Source organism: Cebidichthys violaceus, unplaced genomic scaffold (genome assembly GCF_023349555.1).
Source record: "Cebidichthys violaceus isolate CVI_PGR_0920_01 unplaced genomic scaffold, fCebVio1.0.p SCAF_56, whole genome shotgun sequence".
In the NCBI taxonomy this organism is placed as follows: domain Eukaryota; kingdom Metazoa; phylum Chordata; class Actinopteri; order Perciformes; family Stichaeidae; genus Cebidichthys; species Cebidichthys violaceus.
Genome location: NW_027176772.1, coordinates 587,250 through 605,138, shown reverse-complemented (window position 1 = coordinate 605,138; position 17,889 = coordinate 587,250). Strand labels below are relative to the sequence as shown.

Genomic DNA, 17,889 nt, shown 5'->3' with positions numbered 1-17,889 from the left:
GTCCAGGACTGTCCGCTCACTTTGGACTGTTGACATCTGGAAGCAGCGGGACGCGCTAAAACGACGTGTCTGCACTCCACCGTAGATCACGAGTCTTATTTCTGCTGCGTGTTGTAGTCGCTAGTGTGCTTTATCAGTGCGTGAGGACAGAGCCGTGGAAGACATTCTGCCATTTGATGTGGAATGATTGCTGTTTTTCTTTCTAACCTCCTTTTTTTATTATTTTGTGTGTGTGTGTGTGTGTGTGTGTGTGTGTGTGTGTGTGTGTGTGTGTGTGTGTGCGTCCGTCCGTCCGTCCGTCCGTCCCTGATTTCCTCCGTGTAACTTAAATTAATGAATAAAAACGTAAACTTCAGGGCTGTGTCAGACCCGAGCTTGTGAGTGTGTGTGTGGCGGCGGTGGTTCGTGCGCGTGGCCTCGGCTGAGATGTGAAGTGAGAACTTGGTGAGTGGAAACGCATCATAAGATGATAATTGTAACATTAGTCACATTAACCCTTAAAACAGGGTTTCCAAGTGTTCCTGGAAAACCGTCTGAAAGAGCTCATTTATGTTCAGGATCATATTATACGTTCAGCTAGGACTCTATGGAGGTATTTGAATAGTCTGTTATATTATTCTATAATAGTTTTTCTAACTTTCTAAGCACGTCAGAGAGGACTTCATATAGCTTTTTGCTGAAAATGTCCTGGAACGTGATCTGTCAATTGATCAAAGCTACAGGATGAATAGTGAAATCCATCACTCCTTGCTTGTAAAATAACATTTCCCACTGTGCATTACGTCATTATCAGCTATTTATTTAATTTTAAGCTTTACACAAAATCTTTTATTCCCTCTATCATCTGTAACTTGAATTTTTCTCACTATGTCTGAGATAATTATTAAACACTGCAGTGTCCTATAGAAGCCACCAGGGGGGGCCACAACAAAACTAATACCATAATAATACTTGAAGGATGGAGACGTAGTAATCTTGGGACATTGCATTAGCACACATTTTATACCCTATTATCTGTTTATAGAAATCAACGCTGACATTTTATTGCTGTTATTGTGACAAACAGGATTACATACTGCATATGCAGATGAACAGAAGATACAAGAACCATTGATTCAACAAACAATACAATGAAGTAATCTGATTTATCACCCCCAAATTAATGTTTATTTAAAAAAAAAAAATGAGTCAAAACCTGTGCTGGTAAACTGTAAACTGATATTTCACTTGGCATCTGTAAAAGTTGTGAAACCCAAATTTATCAATATAACTGACTTTTTTCACAGCAGATTTTTTTGACCGAAGGAAAAAACTCATAACAATGATAACCCAAATGAGTGCTGGTATCGTTAATGTTAATTACATTGTCAAAATGTCTGCTTTGAAGAATGACTCTAGGCTACAGTGCCTCAGAATTGATCTAAACTGTTATTTATTGCATTACTTACAAACCCTAACCAGTCATGTATGTAGCTAGCAAGCTAGCAATTAGCTAGCTCAGAAACAAATGTTAAACTGTTTTTTTTAACTATAAAGATTATAGTTTTTTATTAATTTTGAGTACACAGACACTTAATGGCGACAAGGAAGTAGCTGCAACTATGACTGTAGTAGCTAACTAGCATGTGTGGTTAACCATCACTAGCTAGCTATCCTGGCTAAACTGTAGTAGCTAGCTAGTAGAGTTTCCCGCCAAAAGTGTTAAAAATGGCGGCTGTTTGAGGATTATGCTTTCACCGTATTGATAAATTAAAAAGGGGGCAAACAAAGGTGAATTTAAACGTTGGCGAGCGTGATATTTGGGGTTAGACGTCAGTGGAGTCGTGTTGAAGTGAATGTGCTGAGTCAGCTGTTTCCTGTCCAAGAGTTGAAGGCCGGTTTGACTCGTTTTCTTTTACGTACTCTTAACTAAACGTTAACGGTCGTGTCCATGAACACTCCCGCTGATCGATGTCTGGTTCTTGTAGGTGCTACACTCCAGACGGACGCCAAGAGTCCGTCGGTTTGCCCAGATCGGCGAAGATCGGCCGCCGCTTTTGTGCCGAGATTTCGTTCCCGAATCACTCGTCCTGAAGGTTGGCGTCCTCCTCGTCTTCCTCGGGTACAGAACTTTTCAGCTTCCCTACACACACAGATGGGACTCAAATTAATGAATAGATTAATAATATTATATATATATAGATATTTATAATAAAGCCTAAAATCAAACCCTTTATATCGATATAAACTGAAATAAATTAACATACAAAGCTGCGTTTGTAAATAGACATTTAATTCCCTTATTGGTATGCCAGAAACACTCCACATAGGATTCATCTTATGGCTATAATGTTCTTAATTATTTAATAATTGCTCTTTGTCCTTTTTTATTTCCCATTAAAAGGCATTTCCAGGGTGCTTCACTGTCTTTGCTAACACACCTTGAGTTCTCTTAACTGTTAACACGCCACTTTATTGTTTATGTTGTGCCACGAAATATTTGTCTTTCATCAACTTAATGTTTTATTAGAGTGAATCTTTTCACTCGTACCTGCTGCTGTAATTTGAGTATTTGCATTAAATTACTGTTGTGTTGTAATACCTGCCATTAACAGCAGATAATCCCATATTAAAAATATTATCTATATTCTAACTAAACAAATACAATCTGAGAAAACATGATAAACTACATACTCGTCCTGAGTATGTGGCAGCATGAGATGATTTACATTAAAATGAGTTAAAAGGAAGTATTGATGGATTGAAAACACACATAACCGTTTCACACGACAATTCATTTGATTCCTACATGTTCTCTTCTTCTCTTTAATTATTCGTACGCTGCTTTAACTATAGATTCTTCAACGTAGACACTGAGTCCACACATCAGCATGTTCAACACAAGGAGATTATTTCTATTCCTTTTAGTGTCCGTTGCCTTTATAGTTTCCACGAAAATATTCAACATATTCCAGGAAACTTTCCCACATTTAACTGAGTGTTCTTCCTGCTTATTATTCTTCTGCAGCTCCACGTTATTCAACGTTTAAAACTTCATTCAAACACATTTAGGACCCTGTTGCTGTTAGATGTAGTGTTCATATCTTTAATTTACTTCACGAAATATTCAACGTTTTCCTGGAAGTCAAATAAATGGACGTTCAGTGTGTGACATCGCTCGTCTTTAAAATGTCTCTTTACTCCCACAATTTTCACTTCTCATACATCATTGTTTTCATTAAAATGTAGAAACACGTGCTCTTTCAAACAATGTAACTATAAAAAAAAAAACAACAGATTTACAAATGTTACTCATCCAAATGCCCAACTGAGTCCAATGTTAACGGAACATTCAGGCCCCAAAACAGGGAAAAAAAATTTTTTTCCCCAAAATTTCGGACACCTCAAACACATTTTACAGCAACACGTTCATCAGATTCCTCTCTCAAAATACTACAAAACTATTTGTGCTTTAGCTTAAAAATAGATGAGGACTTTTCCCCCCTAGAGGATAAAGAACACTCAGACATTCAGTAAATGTTTCAATATAATACATCTTTATTCACAAGCAGTCGTTTAAGTTTTAAATTGAGTTGGTTACGTTGAACTAAAATCTCTTAAGTGTGCGTGAAAGAGAAAGAGAAAGAGAGTGAGAGTGAGGGTGAGGAGCACACAGTATTTATGTGAAGCGCTGTTGTTAGTGGGATCAGATGAAGAGCAGCGAGGAAGAGGAAGAGGAGGCGGTTATTTGAGAGACGAAGAGACAAACGTGGACTAAAGGTGGCTATCGGGAGACGGAGTCGGGACTGGACGCTTCCTGTTTGTGGTCACATGACAATTCTGAGAAAGAGGGAGGGGGGGGGAGCGAGAGAGGGGGGGGGGGGTAGAAGAGGAGGGAAAATTAAAAAAAGATCATGCAAAAGCCACAAGAGAGGGAGAAGAGAGAGAGGAGTTAGTGCTGTTAGTAGTCAAGAGGTTTACAGAATATAGACTGTTATTATGGAAATGTGGACATATTAGTAAGTGTGTGTGTGTGTGTGTGTGTGTGTGTGTGTGGCAGTGTTTGTTCTTCTGAAATTATTAAGTTTTTAAATTTGAATGCTATATTTTTGGGCTTTCACTACTTTAACTCGTATTGTTGAACAAACTAGCGGTCAGAAAATAACATAAAAACAAGCCGACAGACTAATAAAGTTGATATATTAGCTACATTTTTCTTACACATCCAACAAATACAGAGCCACATTATGATTCATTTTGTGGTATTAAGTTCAATATTTACCTTCATTTTAGCTGTCTTTTTCGTCCCCTGAGAAGACATATTTGTCTCTGAAGCTGCTGGATGTCTTAACTCTGTCTGTGGTTTGTTGCTGGGCAGATAGAGGACCGTTTATCAGCACTCTGCACGTGTTGATAAGAGCAGCTCAGACTTAACAAAGTTCCCCAGAGAGACTAAAAGAACCGCAGACTTTTACAAAGTGTTGAAATAATGAAAAATGTTGATTAATGCAGTTTGTATACAAGGCGAGGTTTGTATATAGCGATGTGACTAAATGAAAGCTAACTTTAATTTATTCATTGATTCTTTTTTTTGTAAACTGTCGGCTCTATCGAATAAAATTGTCTCCATGTAAATTGTAGTATTACTTTTTAAATCATTTTAATGTAATTAATAGATGAGCTGTATCATGTTGTTGGTCGCCTGCTGCGTATTTTTGATTTACTTCCATGTAATAACGCTCATTTTATTCCCTTAATTAGGTTTGTAGTAACCGTAAATGTGACAAAAATCAGATAACGCAAAATTAGATTTGTTTTGGAGTAAACTGCCGCCCAAAGTGTGTACTTTAAAATACCGGTTTACCCCCTGAACTGTTGCTCTCTGCCTCTCCTCTCTCCTGATTGGCTAACAGCAGACCCGCCTCATTCCCATTGGCTTCCTCTGGCCCGTTGTGATTGGCCCACAGGGAGGCGGTGGCATAGAGAGCTGCGCTGTGATTGGGCTCAGCTGGCCATCTGTGTCACAGAGCCCCGCCCCCAGGAGGTGCTGCTCCACCCCCAGTTGAAGCTCTGAGGAGAGAAGAGCACCCCTAGTGGAGAGACGCTTCAACTGCACACACGAGTCGCAACGGAGCGGGAAAAAAAAACACGAAATAACTCAAATAAAATTTGCAATTCAAAAATTATAACTTAAAAATGAAACTGACAAAAACGGAAGATTATCAAAACAAGTCAGTAGCTTTCCCTGACATCTTGTATGGAACATAAATATCTTAGTCGCTCACTCGTAGATGTTTTGGGAAGAAGGTTTAATTACCAATGTAATTTTTAAGGTAGTATTTTTTGTCTATAAACTACTTCCTCTTATATTCAGTTTAATATGTAGACATCTGTCCAGACGCTGCGTCACGAGCCCACAGAGATTAAATATTTACGTAAATGCTACCAAAAAACAATTAAAGGCCTTTGTGAGTTTAAATAAAAACAGCTTTTTGCGTTTGACATAAAAATACAAAAAAAGTGTGAGAATAAAACCTAATTAGATTATTAAATAAAACACGTTTTTTTTTCTAATCATGCGGTATGTAAATGTAAGCATTTGGTGCATTGGCAGTTACTCATGAGGCTATTAGCTAACTGTCCTACACACACACACACACACACACACACACAGGCACACGCACACGCACACGCACACGCACACATTCTCTGTCAGACGGGATCAATAAAAGAAAAGCTTTTACCGTCTCCACTTCCAGGAACTCCACGCTGCACTCACTGGTAGAGAGCTCTGCACACACACACACACACACACACACACACACACACACACACACACACACACACACACACACTTACACACACCTCGTTTTTTTTCCTCCTTTCTTTAAGCCTCAAAACCTGGACCTTTTCCTACACACTCATTAAAGCAGAGTTCTCTGTCTGGTGTTCGTATTTGAAGTGGAAAACACACACCGTGGTGAGAACGAACGCCTCTCTAAACTGTTGTTGTAGCAGCGCTGCTTCCTCTGAGCCGTGTGACACTTTTATGAATTATTCAGTTGAGGCGATGATAACAAAATGACAACAACAACAACAACGAAGTCTTTTAGAGATAACAGCCATCAGGCGCTCTGCTGCACAAACTGTGGATGATATATATATATATATATATATATATATATATGAATACTGTATAACTTACATATCCTGCTCACCCAAACGACAACAAACGAAACACACACTTCTACTACCGACAAAATAATAAGAACTCGCGAATAAACAGTAAATACAAACACACAAAACATGCACACACCGTTTTACCATTCACTCTATATGATGTCATTAGTTTTAAGACGTATTCATGTGGAGGTCTGTGGGTAAATTCACATAAATGAAGAGTTTGACCCGACGATGATAAATTTACGACGAGGACATTTACTCTGAAAAGAGACGTCAGATTGTTTTAAATGTAATTTTTCAAAGCTGTGAGCACCACAAACTAAATTCCATTGACCTCCATTGTTTAGGTATCCTAGAATTTGATACATTTAAAACCAGAGATAAAAGAAAAAAAAGAAAATGTGTCTTTTGTTCCCTAATATTGTGTCCAGGGTCGGGTAGTTATCAGGATTACTAAATCAGATGCAAAAATAGTTACTATAATCTGCCCAGATTACATTTGGAAAAAACAGATTACAGTTACGTTTTCATAGATTACTTTATTACATTTTTCATGTTGTCATGTTATGCCAGCATGTTTACGTCAGGGGTAACTTGATTTGACCAATTCTAAATACCGAAAGTTGTTCTATCAAAGTAAACTACTCCTCTCACATTGCCAGTTTTGTTAATCGTGACTTAATTTACATTTGTTTTAGTTTTTTAATGATGATTTATGGATAAAATAGATTTTTTTTGTCCTTTTTTTATTTAGATTGGAACATTTTGAGTAAGTCCTCCTCCATGTGGCCTTTGATTCAACAACAACAGCAGCAGCAACAAAAACGTAATACTGTGACACAGAACCAGAACCAGAACAAGCCCATGAGCCACCGAACTAAAACCAAAACCCCTCCAGCTGAACCTACACATCTGAGACATATACTGAAGGAGAGAAAACAGGAAGTGGGGGTTAAACCCCAGAAATAGCTTCAGATAACACAGAGAAAGACAAACAAAGTGTATTTAAACAAAGCAAACACACATGTGGACACAGCTGCAACACAACCGCCAGTTCATGACAGTACGGACTTTAAAGAACATTACGGGGCAGCAGACTGAAGCGTTCTGTAGTTCTTTAGGATTCACGGCTCTGAACAGAGACCACATGTTCACACGCTGAGTGACGAAGCCGCTGTGAGGAACTCCCCGCTTCACGTCTTCACTCTCGTGTTTAACGTTCACCGGGTGACATTTTCCAACAAGATGCTGGTTGTTGAGTCGGTCACGGCACAAATCGACTTTGACTGATTCTAAATTTCTGAAGAACAGAAGACGCTTCTGTTGCTAATGAGCCAGAATTAAAAGATCTTTAGCGTGAAAGACATAACAATTTTTTAAAAAAGGGACCAACAGTCGACCGATTCTCTCTGTTTCGGTGAACTTTCCACAGACATTTACTGTCACGTCTGCGTTATTTGGTGCAACCGTTCTCATCTTGATCTTCACATTTTGACCGTTAAACCGGTAGATCTCAGACCTGAGAAGTGAAGCGCTCCTCTTAATCGTCTCCTCGGGGCTAAATGGACTTCTTCTGCTTTTCTTTTTTTCATGCATTTTTCAGACACATTGTGCTCAACCTCAGAGGAGAACCTGGCTGAAAACGCTCCTGTGTGTTTACCTTTCATGGTGGGCGGGGCGAAGGTGCTCTGCTTCCTCTGAGACGACTCTGAAGTCTGAAGAATAGAAGAAAAAACACATTATGTAATAATAACATTTAACCGTCACACAACTAGAACAATAAGCCAAATAAAAAGCAACATGCGTATATATAATGTAAAGAAAAACAGACCATTTTGTTACTTATAAATAAAACCAAATATCCAATAGGAGACAGGACAGACTGTGTTGTCCTTCCTGATCTCATTATAGTGAAACATTGACTTTCCAGACAAGCCATCATTTATCTCACAGATTACTGTCTGCTTTGATCCTGTGTGCCAGATGTTAATACAGCATTTAATTGAAGACTCACATTTTAAGAGTTAAATCAGAGTTTAATGGCAAATTAAAAGGACAAATAACAGGTTACTTCAGGCTCGCATGTCTGAAGCCTTAAATGTGAAGTTTTTCCCCCGACACGACTGTAAAGCGACTGTAAAGCGCGACTGTAAAGCGTGACTGTAAAGCGTGACTGTAAAGCGACTGTAAAGTGACTGTAAAGCGACTGTAAAATGACTGTAAAACGACTATAAAGCGACTGTAAAGCGACTGTAAAGCGACTGTAAGGCGACTGTAAAGTGACTGTAAATTAACTGTAAAGCGCGACTGTAAAGCGACTGTAAAGCGACTGTAAGGCGACTGTAAAGCGACTGTAAAGCGACTGTAAATTAACTGTAAAGCGACTGTAAAGCGACTGTAAAGCGCGACTGTAAAGCATGCCTGTAAAGCAACTGTAAAGCGACTGTAAAGCGCGACTGTAAAGCGACTGTAAAGCGACTGTAAATTAACTGTAAAGCAACTGTAAAGCGCCACTGTAAAGCGACTGTAAAGCGACTGTAAGGTGACTGTAAAGCGACTGTAGCAGATTTTATAACGTTTTTACAAACCTGTGTCTCTCCACTGGCGTTGTGTTGATCTCCAACATCTGCAGAGAGAGATGAGACAGCAGCATTCAGCTCTTTGTGTCTGTATTGATTTGTCAGTAGCTCACTTTTATAATGTGATGGCACACAGTGATTTCTAAAACTGTACAACAGATATTTTATTATTCTTTTATTACAGTGTCAGTGTCAGTGGGTTTGTTGCTCTCTGCTGGTTCAAACCACAGCAGTCAGGTTGGGTAGTGAGCTTTGTTTGTCTTTTTCCTCTTTTATCAAACTTTCAGAATACGTTTAGCTTTGGAACAAACGTGTATTAATTCTCTTTAACTCACTTTTTCACTACTGTTGTTTTAAAGCACAAAGCTAGAAGTGTTCTACTGTTTTTTTACAACAAATCCCATGAAAAGAGGAAAAATAACAACAATAATACTCAATACTCTACAACCTCCTCAGCTTCTTTGTGTCAATCAGCCTCAAGCCCATTGGTTCCTAAAAACAGCTCACAAATAATGAATAATCTCCTAAAACAGCTGGACACTGGACTGGACCAACAAGAGGAAATAGTGCATTTGTTGGGGACTATTTTCAGCAGCGGATTAATCTACATTTGGTGCTGTAGTGAATATTTGGGGCAGCAGGATGGTGTGTGTGAGAGTCAAAATAAAAGTCAAATCAGGGGATGTTTCTTTAAAAAAGACCAAACATGATTCCCGTACGTTTCCCCCTTAATGTCCCTTAAAGAGAGATACTTTCAGAATTCATTTACATTTTTTAAAGACAAAATGCCAAAAGTTATTTCAGTATAAAATACTGAAAGTAGTCCAACAGCATCTGCACTCTTTGTCACGGTGGTCTTCTTTGTTTCAAAGCTACAAACAGTCGCTTCTTGTTTTTACAGCTGCCGGCTGCTTTTCACACACTGACGAAATATGTATTAATGCACTTCTTTTTAAGGCCATAATAACCCTTCAATTCATAGATTGACAGAAAAAAATGTATTCCAAATCCTGGTTGGATACAACTCTAGTGGAACCAGCCCCACTGAGCTGAGCTCACGAAATGGAATCAGGCCGATTTTTCAATCAGTGGCTTCCTGTGGAGGTTTATAAGAGCAGAGAGCTCACACACACACACACACACACACACACACACACACACACACACACACACACAGTGGTGTTTTCATGACTTTTGGGGACATTACATTGACTTGCATTCATTTCCTGGAGGCTTACCTGAACCATAACCATCACCAGACTGATAAGACCCTTAACCCGACCTTAAGACAAGTCTTCATCTTTAAAATGTCAAGATTTACTTTATGGGGACGCGCAATCATCCGTGTCGATGAGTCCCCACAATGTGACTGTGTAAACAGGTTTATGTCCCCACAAGACATGTAAAATATGACCACACACACACACACACACACACACACACACACACACACATACACACACATTTAGGCATCCATCAGTCCAGTCTGAACACTGAGATCACTTACCAAAAGCTGCAGCACAAATCTAATAAAGATTCCATTATAGCTGCTGCTTTTCAGCTCTCTCATCTCTCTCATCATTTTCTCCCTCACATCTCTCTCTCTCTCTCTCTCTCTCTCTCTCTCTCTCTCTCTCTCTCTCTCTCTCTCTCTCTCTCAAGCATTTATTGCATCATATTGCCAAATAACATTGTTCTGTTCAAGCAGTAAGCACAAGTCAACAATAGTTTACAATCCAGACAACAAGAACAGGAAGCTGAATCAGCAACAATATGAACATAATAATAATGTCTCCGTTCTTCAAAGTGTGGCAGGTAAAGACTGCAGCTCTCTGTGTGCTTCCAACAGGATTTACTTTATTATGGTTTTGTTTCAGGATGCTTGTTTTTTAATTTGGGGAAATATTTAGTTTTGAGTTTCAATAATTTCTTTAGAAAGTGCAACTGTTTCCACTTTCCCTTCCTCTCTCTCTCTCTCTCTCTCTCTCTCTCTCTCTCTGTGTCTCTCTGTCTCTCTCTCTCTGTCTCTCTGTCTCTGTCTCTCTGTCTCTCTGTCTCTCTCTCTCTGTCTCTCTGTCTCTCTGTCTCTCTCTGTCTCTCTCTCTCTCTCTGTCTCTCTCTCTCTCTCTCTCTCTCTCTCTCTCTCTCTCTGTCTCTCTGTCTCTCTGTCTCTCTCTGTCTCTCTGTCTCTCTGTCTCTCTCTCTCTCTCTCTCTGTCTCTGTCTCTCTGTCTCTCTGTCTCTCTCTCTCTCTCTCTCTCTGTCTCTCTCTCTCTCTCTCTCTGTCTCTCTGTCTCTCTGTCTCTCTCTCTCTGTCTCTCTGTCTCTCTGTCTCTCTCTGTCTCTCTCTCTCTCTCTCTGTCTCTCTCTATCTCTCTCTCTCTCTCTGTCTCTCTCTCTCTCTCTCTCTCTCTCTGTCTCTCTCTCTCTCTCTCTCTCTCTCTCTCTCACCTGTGCCAGGTTGTCTGTAGATCTGCAGAGTGGCAGGAGTTGGTCTTCTGCGACGGATCTGAGGTAAACACACAAACATATCATCAAAATATGGTATAAATATGGTATAAATATGGTATAAACTACTATATTGTGATCCTCTCATTACAGTCTGTTAGTTTTTGTGTTCTCTACCTACTTAACTTGTGTTTCTTCACATCTATCAACCGTATTGTTAGTTGTGTGATGAGACACTCTTGACTTCTTTGTCCCAGCAGTCTGTCTTTAAACATCAGCTCACTGTCCAACTAAAGGTTAAATAAAAACATCAACAGGACTTCACCATGCCGGCTCTTCTTACACCGTGAAAACACACTCCTGTGTATTTTGTGCGGGCCTAATTGAGCGCATATCATTAACTCCTGGAATACTTCAGTTATCATCTCAAATCACTCCTAAGAATATAACAACCCACTTAAATGTGTTAGTGCCTATTTCACTTTTTAAAAGCACAACTTTCCCACACGCTCCACCCTAACAAGTGGTGAGAAAAGCCTGTATTACCATCATTCATTTTGACTTTCAACATCATTTAAAAAACAAAATGCACTAAATCTCGCTGACGTTAACGTGAGAAACCTGTAGTCAGTAATAACCAGTGTAACCACTGTAAAGACTAAACCCACCAATCCTTAAGGTTTGTTTATCCTGGACCTGGTTTACAGGTTCTATCTCATAAAACCATCGCTAGGATTTATCCCCAAACAGCCGCAGAGGGGCCCTCATCTGTCACCGTTCATTACCAGCTTCCTCAGAAAACAAACTTCCTGTTTCCACACAGAGACCGTTGGTAAAGAAAAGAGCAAAGGCCTTAAAGAGAGCGGCTTCAACTCCCTCTGTTTGTACATTTGAAACTGGCCTTTTATTTTCCCGCTTTTGCTTCAGAAAGATCCGTTTGTTGGTGATCCTGTGTTTCCCAGAATGCCTTTCAGCGCTCCCACCCCAGGAGAGGACAGGGGCGTGAACTTTTTTTTGCAATCAGCCGCAGATGAATTGAACTCGGGTTGACCTTTCTGGACGGTCACATTTACATCATCAGCTACTTTGGGAAACGAGGGGAAAATGTGTGATAATGAGTCAAATAATCAAAGTGTTTGAGTGAAATGTGAATCGGTGAAACTGCAGTAAACATGTGAAGAACACGAGATGTGTTGTATGGTGTTTCATCCTCCATCTGATCCTCCATCTGCTCTCAAATGTTGCCTCTTTAGACTAAACATGCGTTTAAATGTGACGAACCCGTTAAACACACACAGATACACAAAGGGCAGTTTTCATGAGACCGACTGGTGCGCACATGCTGGTCTGCACCCACACACAGAAAATTCCAGACCAGATAACACACAGAAGCCTTATTCAGCCCTCATATATGAACCCCCACACACACACACACACACACACACACACACAGAGTCACATATATTCAGATACACTCACATGTTCGGCGGCCTGTGGGTCCAGCTGTCCCTGCAGCGGAGGGACAGCAAACTGGATCTTCTTCGGACTGCTGGGCTCCATTATTACTGACTGAGAGGTAGAAAGAAAGACAGACAGACAGAGAGAGAGGGAGAGAGAGAGAGAGAGAGAGAGAGAGAGAGAGAGAGAGAGAGAGAGAGAGAGAGAGACAGTGTGTATGTGTGTGTGTGTGTGTCAAGGAGGGAGGGAGTAGAGATGAAGGGAGTGGTCTTCTGTCAGCCGACGGGGTCCATTATCACTAATTGACAGACTTAGAGAGAGAGCGAGAGAGAGAGAGAGAGAGAGAGAGAGAGAGGCAGAGAGAGAGAGAGAGAGAGAGAGAGAGAGAGAGAGAATAGCAGCCTGGTATTTGCAGCATTTTCCAAAACAAATTCTCAGATGCGAAATGAATTAGTTTAATAATATAATTTTTTGTTTTTTTATCTTGTGATGTTCTTTATATATATTACAGCTGCATTAATGTGTTTGTTGCATTGTAACTCTTTTTATATCCTGTTGGTTAGTTTAATCTACACGGATTCAAAACTGCAATCTGAAAAGTACGTAAAGCTGCCAGACAAATGTAGTGGAGTAAAGAATACAATCTTTACCTCTGAGATGTAGAGGAGAAGAAGAATAAAAGTTGCATCCATGAGCACAAATACCTTGAATATGTACTTGAGTACATGTACATTCCACCACTGCAAAAAGTACTTATAATCCTCTGAATCCTCAGGACTACAGCTGCTTATATTTACAGCTTTTGCAGCCTCACTCTGTGTTATTTATTAAGAACGTTGAACGTTAAGCTCATAGTTTATCTTTAAATGCATAAATCTCTCCATCATGGTTTGCATTGTTATATTTTGATGACAGTCTAGTTTGATGAATGAGTCACATGGTCCTTTCTGAGAGTCTGCCGCCCTGCTAGCGGCGCAGTGAGCTAAATGCTAATGCTAGCATTGCTACAATGCTAACTTGCTAATGTTTTAGCGGGTGACATCTACCCTGTTCTTAGTTTAATAAGTGCGTTAGCTCAGGTTCCTGTACATTTTATTTCCCAACATGAAGCCTTTTTATTTCTATATTTTTTTCCTAAAGCGTTCAAATAAATGTACTGAATCTATGACTATAAATCGGTCGTAAGCGTTTTTGGAGCACTTGAGCTCCCCAAAGGTTGATAAAACGGATAAATTCCCAGAATAGTGACGGAGGAGATGACGTCGGTGTTGGAAGCGACGGGGCTGAGCTCTCGTTTATTTAACACTCCTTCCGAACCGTTTTTTTAAAAGTTACCGTAAGTCGTGACAGTTAAGAGGCTCCTGGGCGTCTTACAGTAGAAGGACTGTAGATACTGACGTAGAGATCTGAGATGGGACGTGTGTCAAGAGGGAAACATGCTGTTTACAATGTGCAGCACACAGAACATTGTATTAGTTTTCATTATGTGCATTAATTTAGCTGTTATTTAGCTTTAAAGGTACAGTGAGTAGGGAGGCACTGCCATTCATAAACACACCTTGTATGATAATCATGCATACAAGATATTCAAATTGACGTTTTTATTTTAAACATAAATGTGGAAACAAAGATGAGTGATGGCCTATTAATACCACTGTCATGCATAAACATACCTGTTATCTTGCATACAATACTGAACTATTACAATAATGGACAGATTCATGTTTGGAGCATTTCAATGACACTGTTCTTCCAGCGTATATTGTTAGAGAGACCTGAATTATGTGAGATTAAATAGATGAAAAAGAGTTGTTTTTTTATGAGCATTAATGACGCACAAACTGAAATTGAGGCTAGGAAAGAAAGAAAAAGTAGAAATAATATTCCTGTTTATGTGTATCTGTGTATCCATTTGTATTTTCTAATTCAGAAACCTGCATCTTTTGCCACCAATGACGTGTGTGTGTGTGTGTGTGTGTGTGTGTGTGTGTGTGTGTTGGCAGTGGTGGAGGAAACACTTTGTCTCAGTGGAGACATCTGGAGAGACTTAGCAGCTACTGTAGGTGGAACACACACACACACACACACACACACACACACACACACACACACACACACACATCATACACATCATACAAAGAGCCTCTTTGTATTTATTTTGTTTTTCACATATTTGTAAATTGTCCATCTCTGGTTCCTGAAGGTGAAACAGGAAACTTTTGTTGGAGTCTTTACAGTGGAATCAACAAGAAAGAAAACAGACAGCTCACAGCTGACGGTGTTATTTTTATTATATAAAAGAATCACCACGTTAAAGTCTTAACTGTATTTATATTTATTTATGCTTAATGGCAGGTTGGACATGTGTGCATTTAAACCCCCCAAACACACAAAACAAACTCCCACAAATACTCTTCCTTTTAAAATATTATTGTTTTATTTATATAATGCAAAGTCTGATACAACCAACACACGTTACTTTGAAAAATAGTTTTTGCAGGCTGATGTTGGTGTCGTCCGGTCTTCAGATGGACAGGTCAGTGTCTGTGTCAGTGGGTGTGGTCTTTGGACTCACGCTGCCTCCCCTCTCCTCAGGGACGGAGGACGAGTCTCCGTTGACACTGGGCAGCACACCTAGAACACACACACACACACACACACACACACAGTACAGTTTGTAAAGCCCTCTGAGGCTGATTTGTGATTTTGGGCCGTACAAAATAAATTGAATTGAAAATTGAATGAACCCTTTTTTTTTGACACCCTACACTATGTCTATTTTCATGAACAGTTTAGAGCTCATTGCCCTGAAGGCAAACAAAGACACTGAGTCAACGCTGAGGAGTCCTTCTGCATCTAGAAAAAAGTCATAAAAAAGTCATAGTATAGTATGTCGAAAAAAAGTCATAAAAAAAGTCATAGTATAGCATGTCGAAAAAATACATAAAAAAGTCATAGTATAGCATGTCGAAAAAATACATAAAAAAGTCATAGTATAGTATGTTGAAAAAAGTAAAAAAAAGTCATAGTATAGTATGTCGAAAAAAGTAAAAAAAGTTATAGTATAGTATATCGAAAAAAGTCATAGTATAGCATGTCGAAAAAAGTCATAGTATAGTATGTCAAAAAAGTCAAAGTATAGCATGTCGAAAAAAGTCATAAAAAAAGTCATAGTATAGCATGTCGAAAAAGTCAAAGTATATAGTATGTCGAAAAAAGTTAAAAAAAAAGTCATAGTATAGTATGTCGAAAAAAGTCATAAAAAAGTCATAGTATAGTATGTTGAAAAAAAGTCATAGTATAGTATGTCGAAAAAAGTCATAAAAAAGTCATAGTATAGCATGTCGAAAAAAGTCAAAGTATAGTATGTCGAAAAAATACATAAAAAAGTCATAGTATAGTATGTCGAAAAAATACATAAAAAAGTCATAGTATAGTATGTCGAAAAAATACATAAAAAAGTCATAGTATAGTATGACGAAAAAAGTCATAAAAAAAGTCATAGTATAGCATGTCGAAAAAATACATAAAAAAGTCATAGTATAGTATGTTGAAAAAAGTAAAAAAAAGTCATAGTATAGTATGTCGAAAAAAGTAAAAAAAGTTATAGTATAGTATATCAAAAAAAGTCATAGTATAGCATGTCGAAAAAAGTCATAGTATAGTATGTCAAAAAAGTCAAAGTATAGCATGTCGAAAAAAGTCATAAAAAAAGTCATAGTATAGTATGTCGAAAAAAGTCATAAAAAAGTCATAGTATAGCATGTCGAAAAAAAGTCATAAAAAAGTCATAGTATAGCATGTCGAAAAAAAGTCATAAAAAAGTCATAGTATAGCATGTCGAAAAAAAGTCATAAAAAAGTCATAGTATAGCATGTCGAAAAAAGTCATAGTATAGTATGTCAAAAAAGTCAAAGTATAGCATGTCGAAAAAAGTCATAAAAAAAGTCATAGTATAGCATGTCGAAAAAAGTCATAAAAAAGTCATAGTATAGCATGTCGAAAAAAAGTCATAAAAAAGTCATAGTATAGTATGTCGAAAAAAAGTCATAAAAAAGTCATAGTATAGTATGTCGAAAAAAAGTCATAGTATAGTATGTCGAAAAAATACATAAAAAAGTCATAGTATAGCATGTCGAAAAAAGTCAAAGTATAGTATGTCGAAAAAATACATAAAAAAGTCATAGTATAGTATGTCGAAAAAGTCAAAGTATAGTATGTCGAAAAAAGTCATAAAAAAGTGATAGTATAGTATGTCGAAAAAAGTAAAAAGTCATAGTATAGTATGTCGAAAAAAGTAAAAAAAGTCATAGTATAGTATGTCGAAAAAGTCATAGTATAGCATGTCGAAAAAAGTAAAAAAAAATCATAGTATAGTATGTCGAAAAAAGTCATAGTATAGCATGTCGAAAAAAAGTCATAAAAAAGTCATAGTATAGTATCTCGAAAAAATACATAAAAAAGTCATAGTATAGCATGTCGAAAAAAGTCATAAAAAAGTCATAAAAAAGTCATAGTATAGTATCTCGAAAAAATACATAAAAAAGTCATAGTATAGTATGTCGAAAAAAGTAAAAAAAGTCATAGTATAGCATGTCGAAAAAATACATAAAAAAGTCATAGTATAGCATGTCGAAAAAAGTAAAAAAGGTCATAGTATAGTATGTCAAAAAAAGTCATAGTATAGTATGTCGAAAAAATACATAAAAAAGTCATAGTATAGTATGTCGAAAAAAGTCAAAGTATAGTATGTCGAAAAAAGTAAAAAAAAGTCATAGTATAGCATGTCGAAAAAAAAGTCATAAAAAAGTCATAGTATAGTATGTCGAAAAAAGTCATAAAAAAGTCATAGTATAGTATGTCGAAAAAAAGTCATAAAAAAGTCATAGTATAGTATGTTGAAAAAAGTCATAGTATAGTATGTCGAAAAAAGTCATAAAAAAGTCATAGTATAGCATGTCGAAAAAATACATAAAAAAGTCATAGTATAGTATGTTGAAAAAAGTAAAAAAAAGTCATAGTATAGTATGTCGAAAAAAGTAAAAAAAGTTATAGTATAGTATATCGAAAAAAGTCATAGTATAGCATGTCGAAAAAAGTCATAGTATAGTATGTCAAAAAAGTCAAAGTATAGCATGTCGAAAAAAGTCATAAAAAAAGTCATAGTATAGCATGTCGAAAAAAGTCAAAGTATATAGTATGTCGAAAAAAGTTAAAAAAAGTCATAGTATAGTATGTCGAAA

At 37.7% G+C, this 17,889-nt stretch overlaps 1 protein-coding gene across 3 annotated transcripts; it reads right to left on the bottom strand.

The window, feature by feature from the left end:
- Nucleotides 1-954: 954 nt before the first annotated feature.
- On the bottom strand, nt 955-12,822 carry LOC137888631 (protein phosphatase 1 regulatory subunit 1C-like). 3 transcript variants are annotated; one of them, XM_068732058.1, is made up of 6 exons: nt 12,668-12,822; nt 11,192-11,249; nt 8,751-8,788; nt 7,823-7,877; nt 4,844-5,049; nt 3,557-3,819 (listed from the first exon to the last, which is right to left on the bottom strand). In XM_068732058.1, exons 1-5 carry the CDS (start codon nt 12,746-12,748, stop codon nt 4,886-4,888), a joined length of 396 nt encoding a protein of 131 aa, XP_068588159.1. In that variant the 5' UTR covers nt 12,749-12,822; the 3' UTR covers nt 3,557-3,819; nt 4,844-4,885. The 3 variants fall into 3 exon arrangements, with proteins under 3 accessions (XP_068588160.1, XP_068588159.1, XP_068588161.1); XM_068732059.1 differs by lacking the exons at nt 3,557-3,819; nt 4,844-5,049 and adding an exon at nt 955-2,122; XM_068732060.1 differs by lacking the exon at nt 4,844-5,049.
- Nucleotides 12,823-17,889: the final 5,067 nt, after the last annotated feature.

Excerpts from the sequence above, each read along its gene's own strand:
- LOC137888631 (XM_068732058.1), bottom strand. The coding sequence starts at position 12,748 with ATGGAGCCCAGCAGTCCGAAGAAGATCCAGTTTGCTGTCCCTCCGCTG. Across the intron at positions 7,878-8,750 it reads ACGCCAGTGGAGAGACACAG|ACTTCAGAGTCGTCTCAGAG; the intron begins GTTTGTAAAAAC and ends TCTATTCTTCAG. Across the intron at positions 5,050-7,822 it reads CGCCCCGCCCACCATGAAAG|AGCTTCAACTGGGGGTGGAG; the intron begins GTAAACACACAG and ends TTCTCTCCTCAG.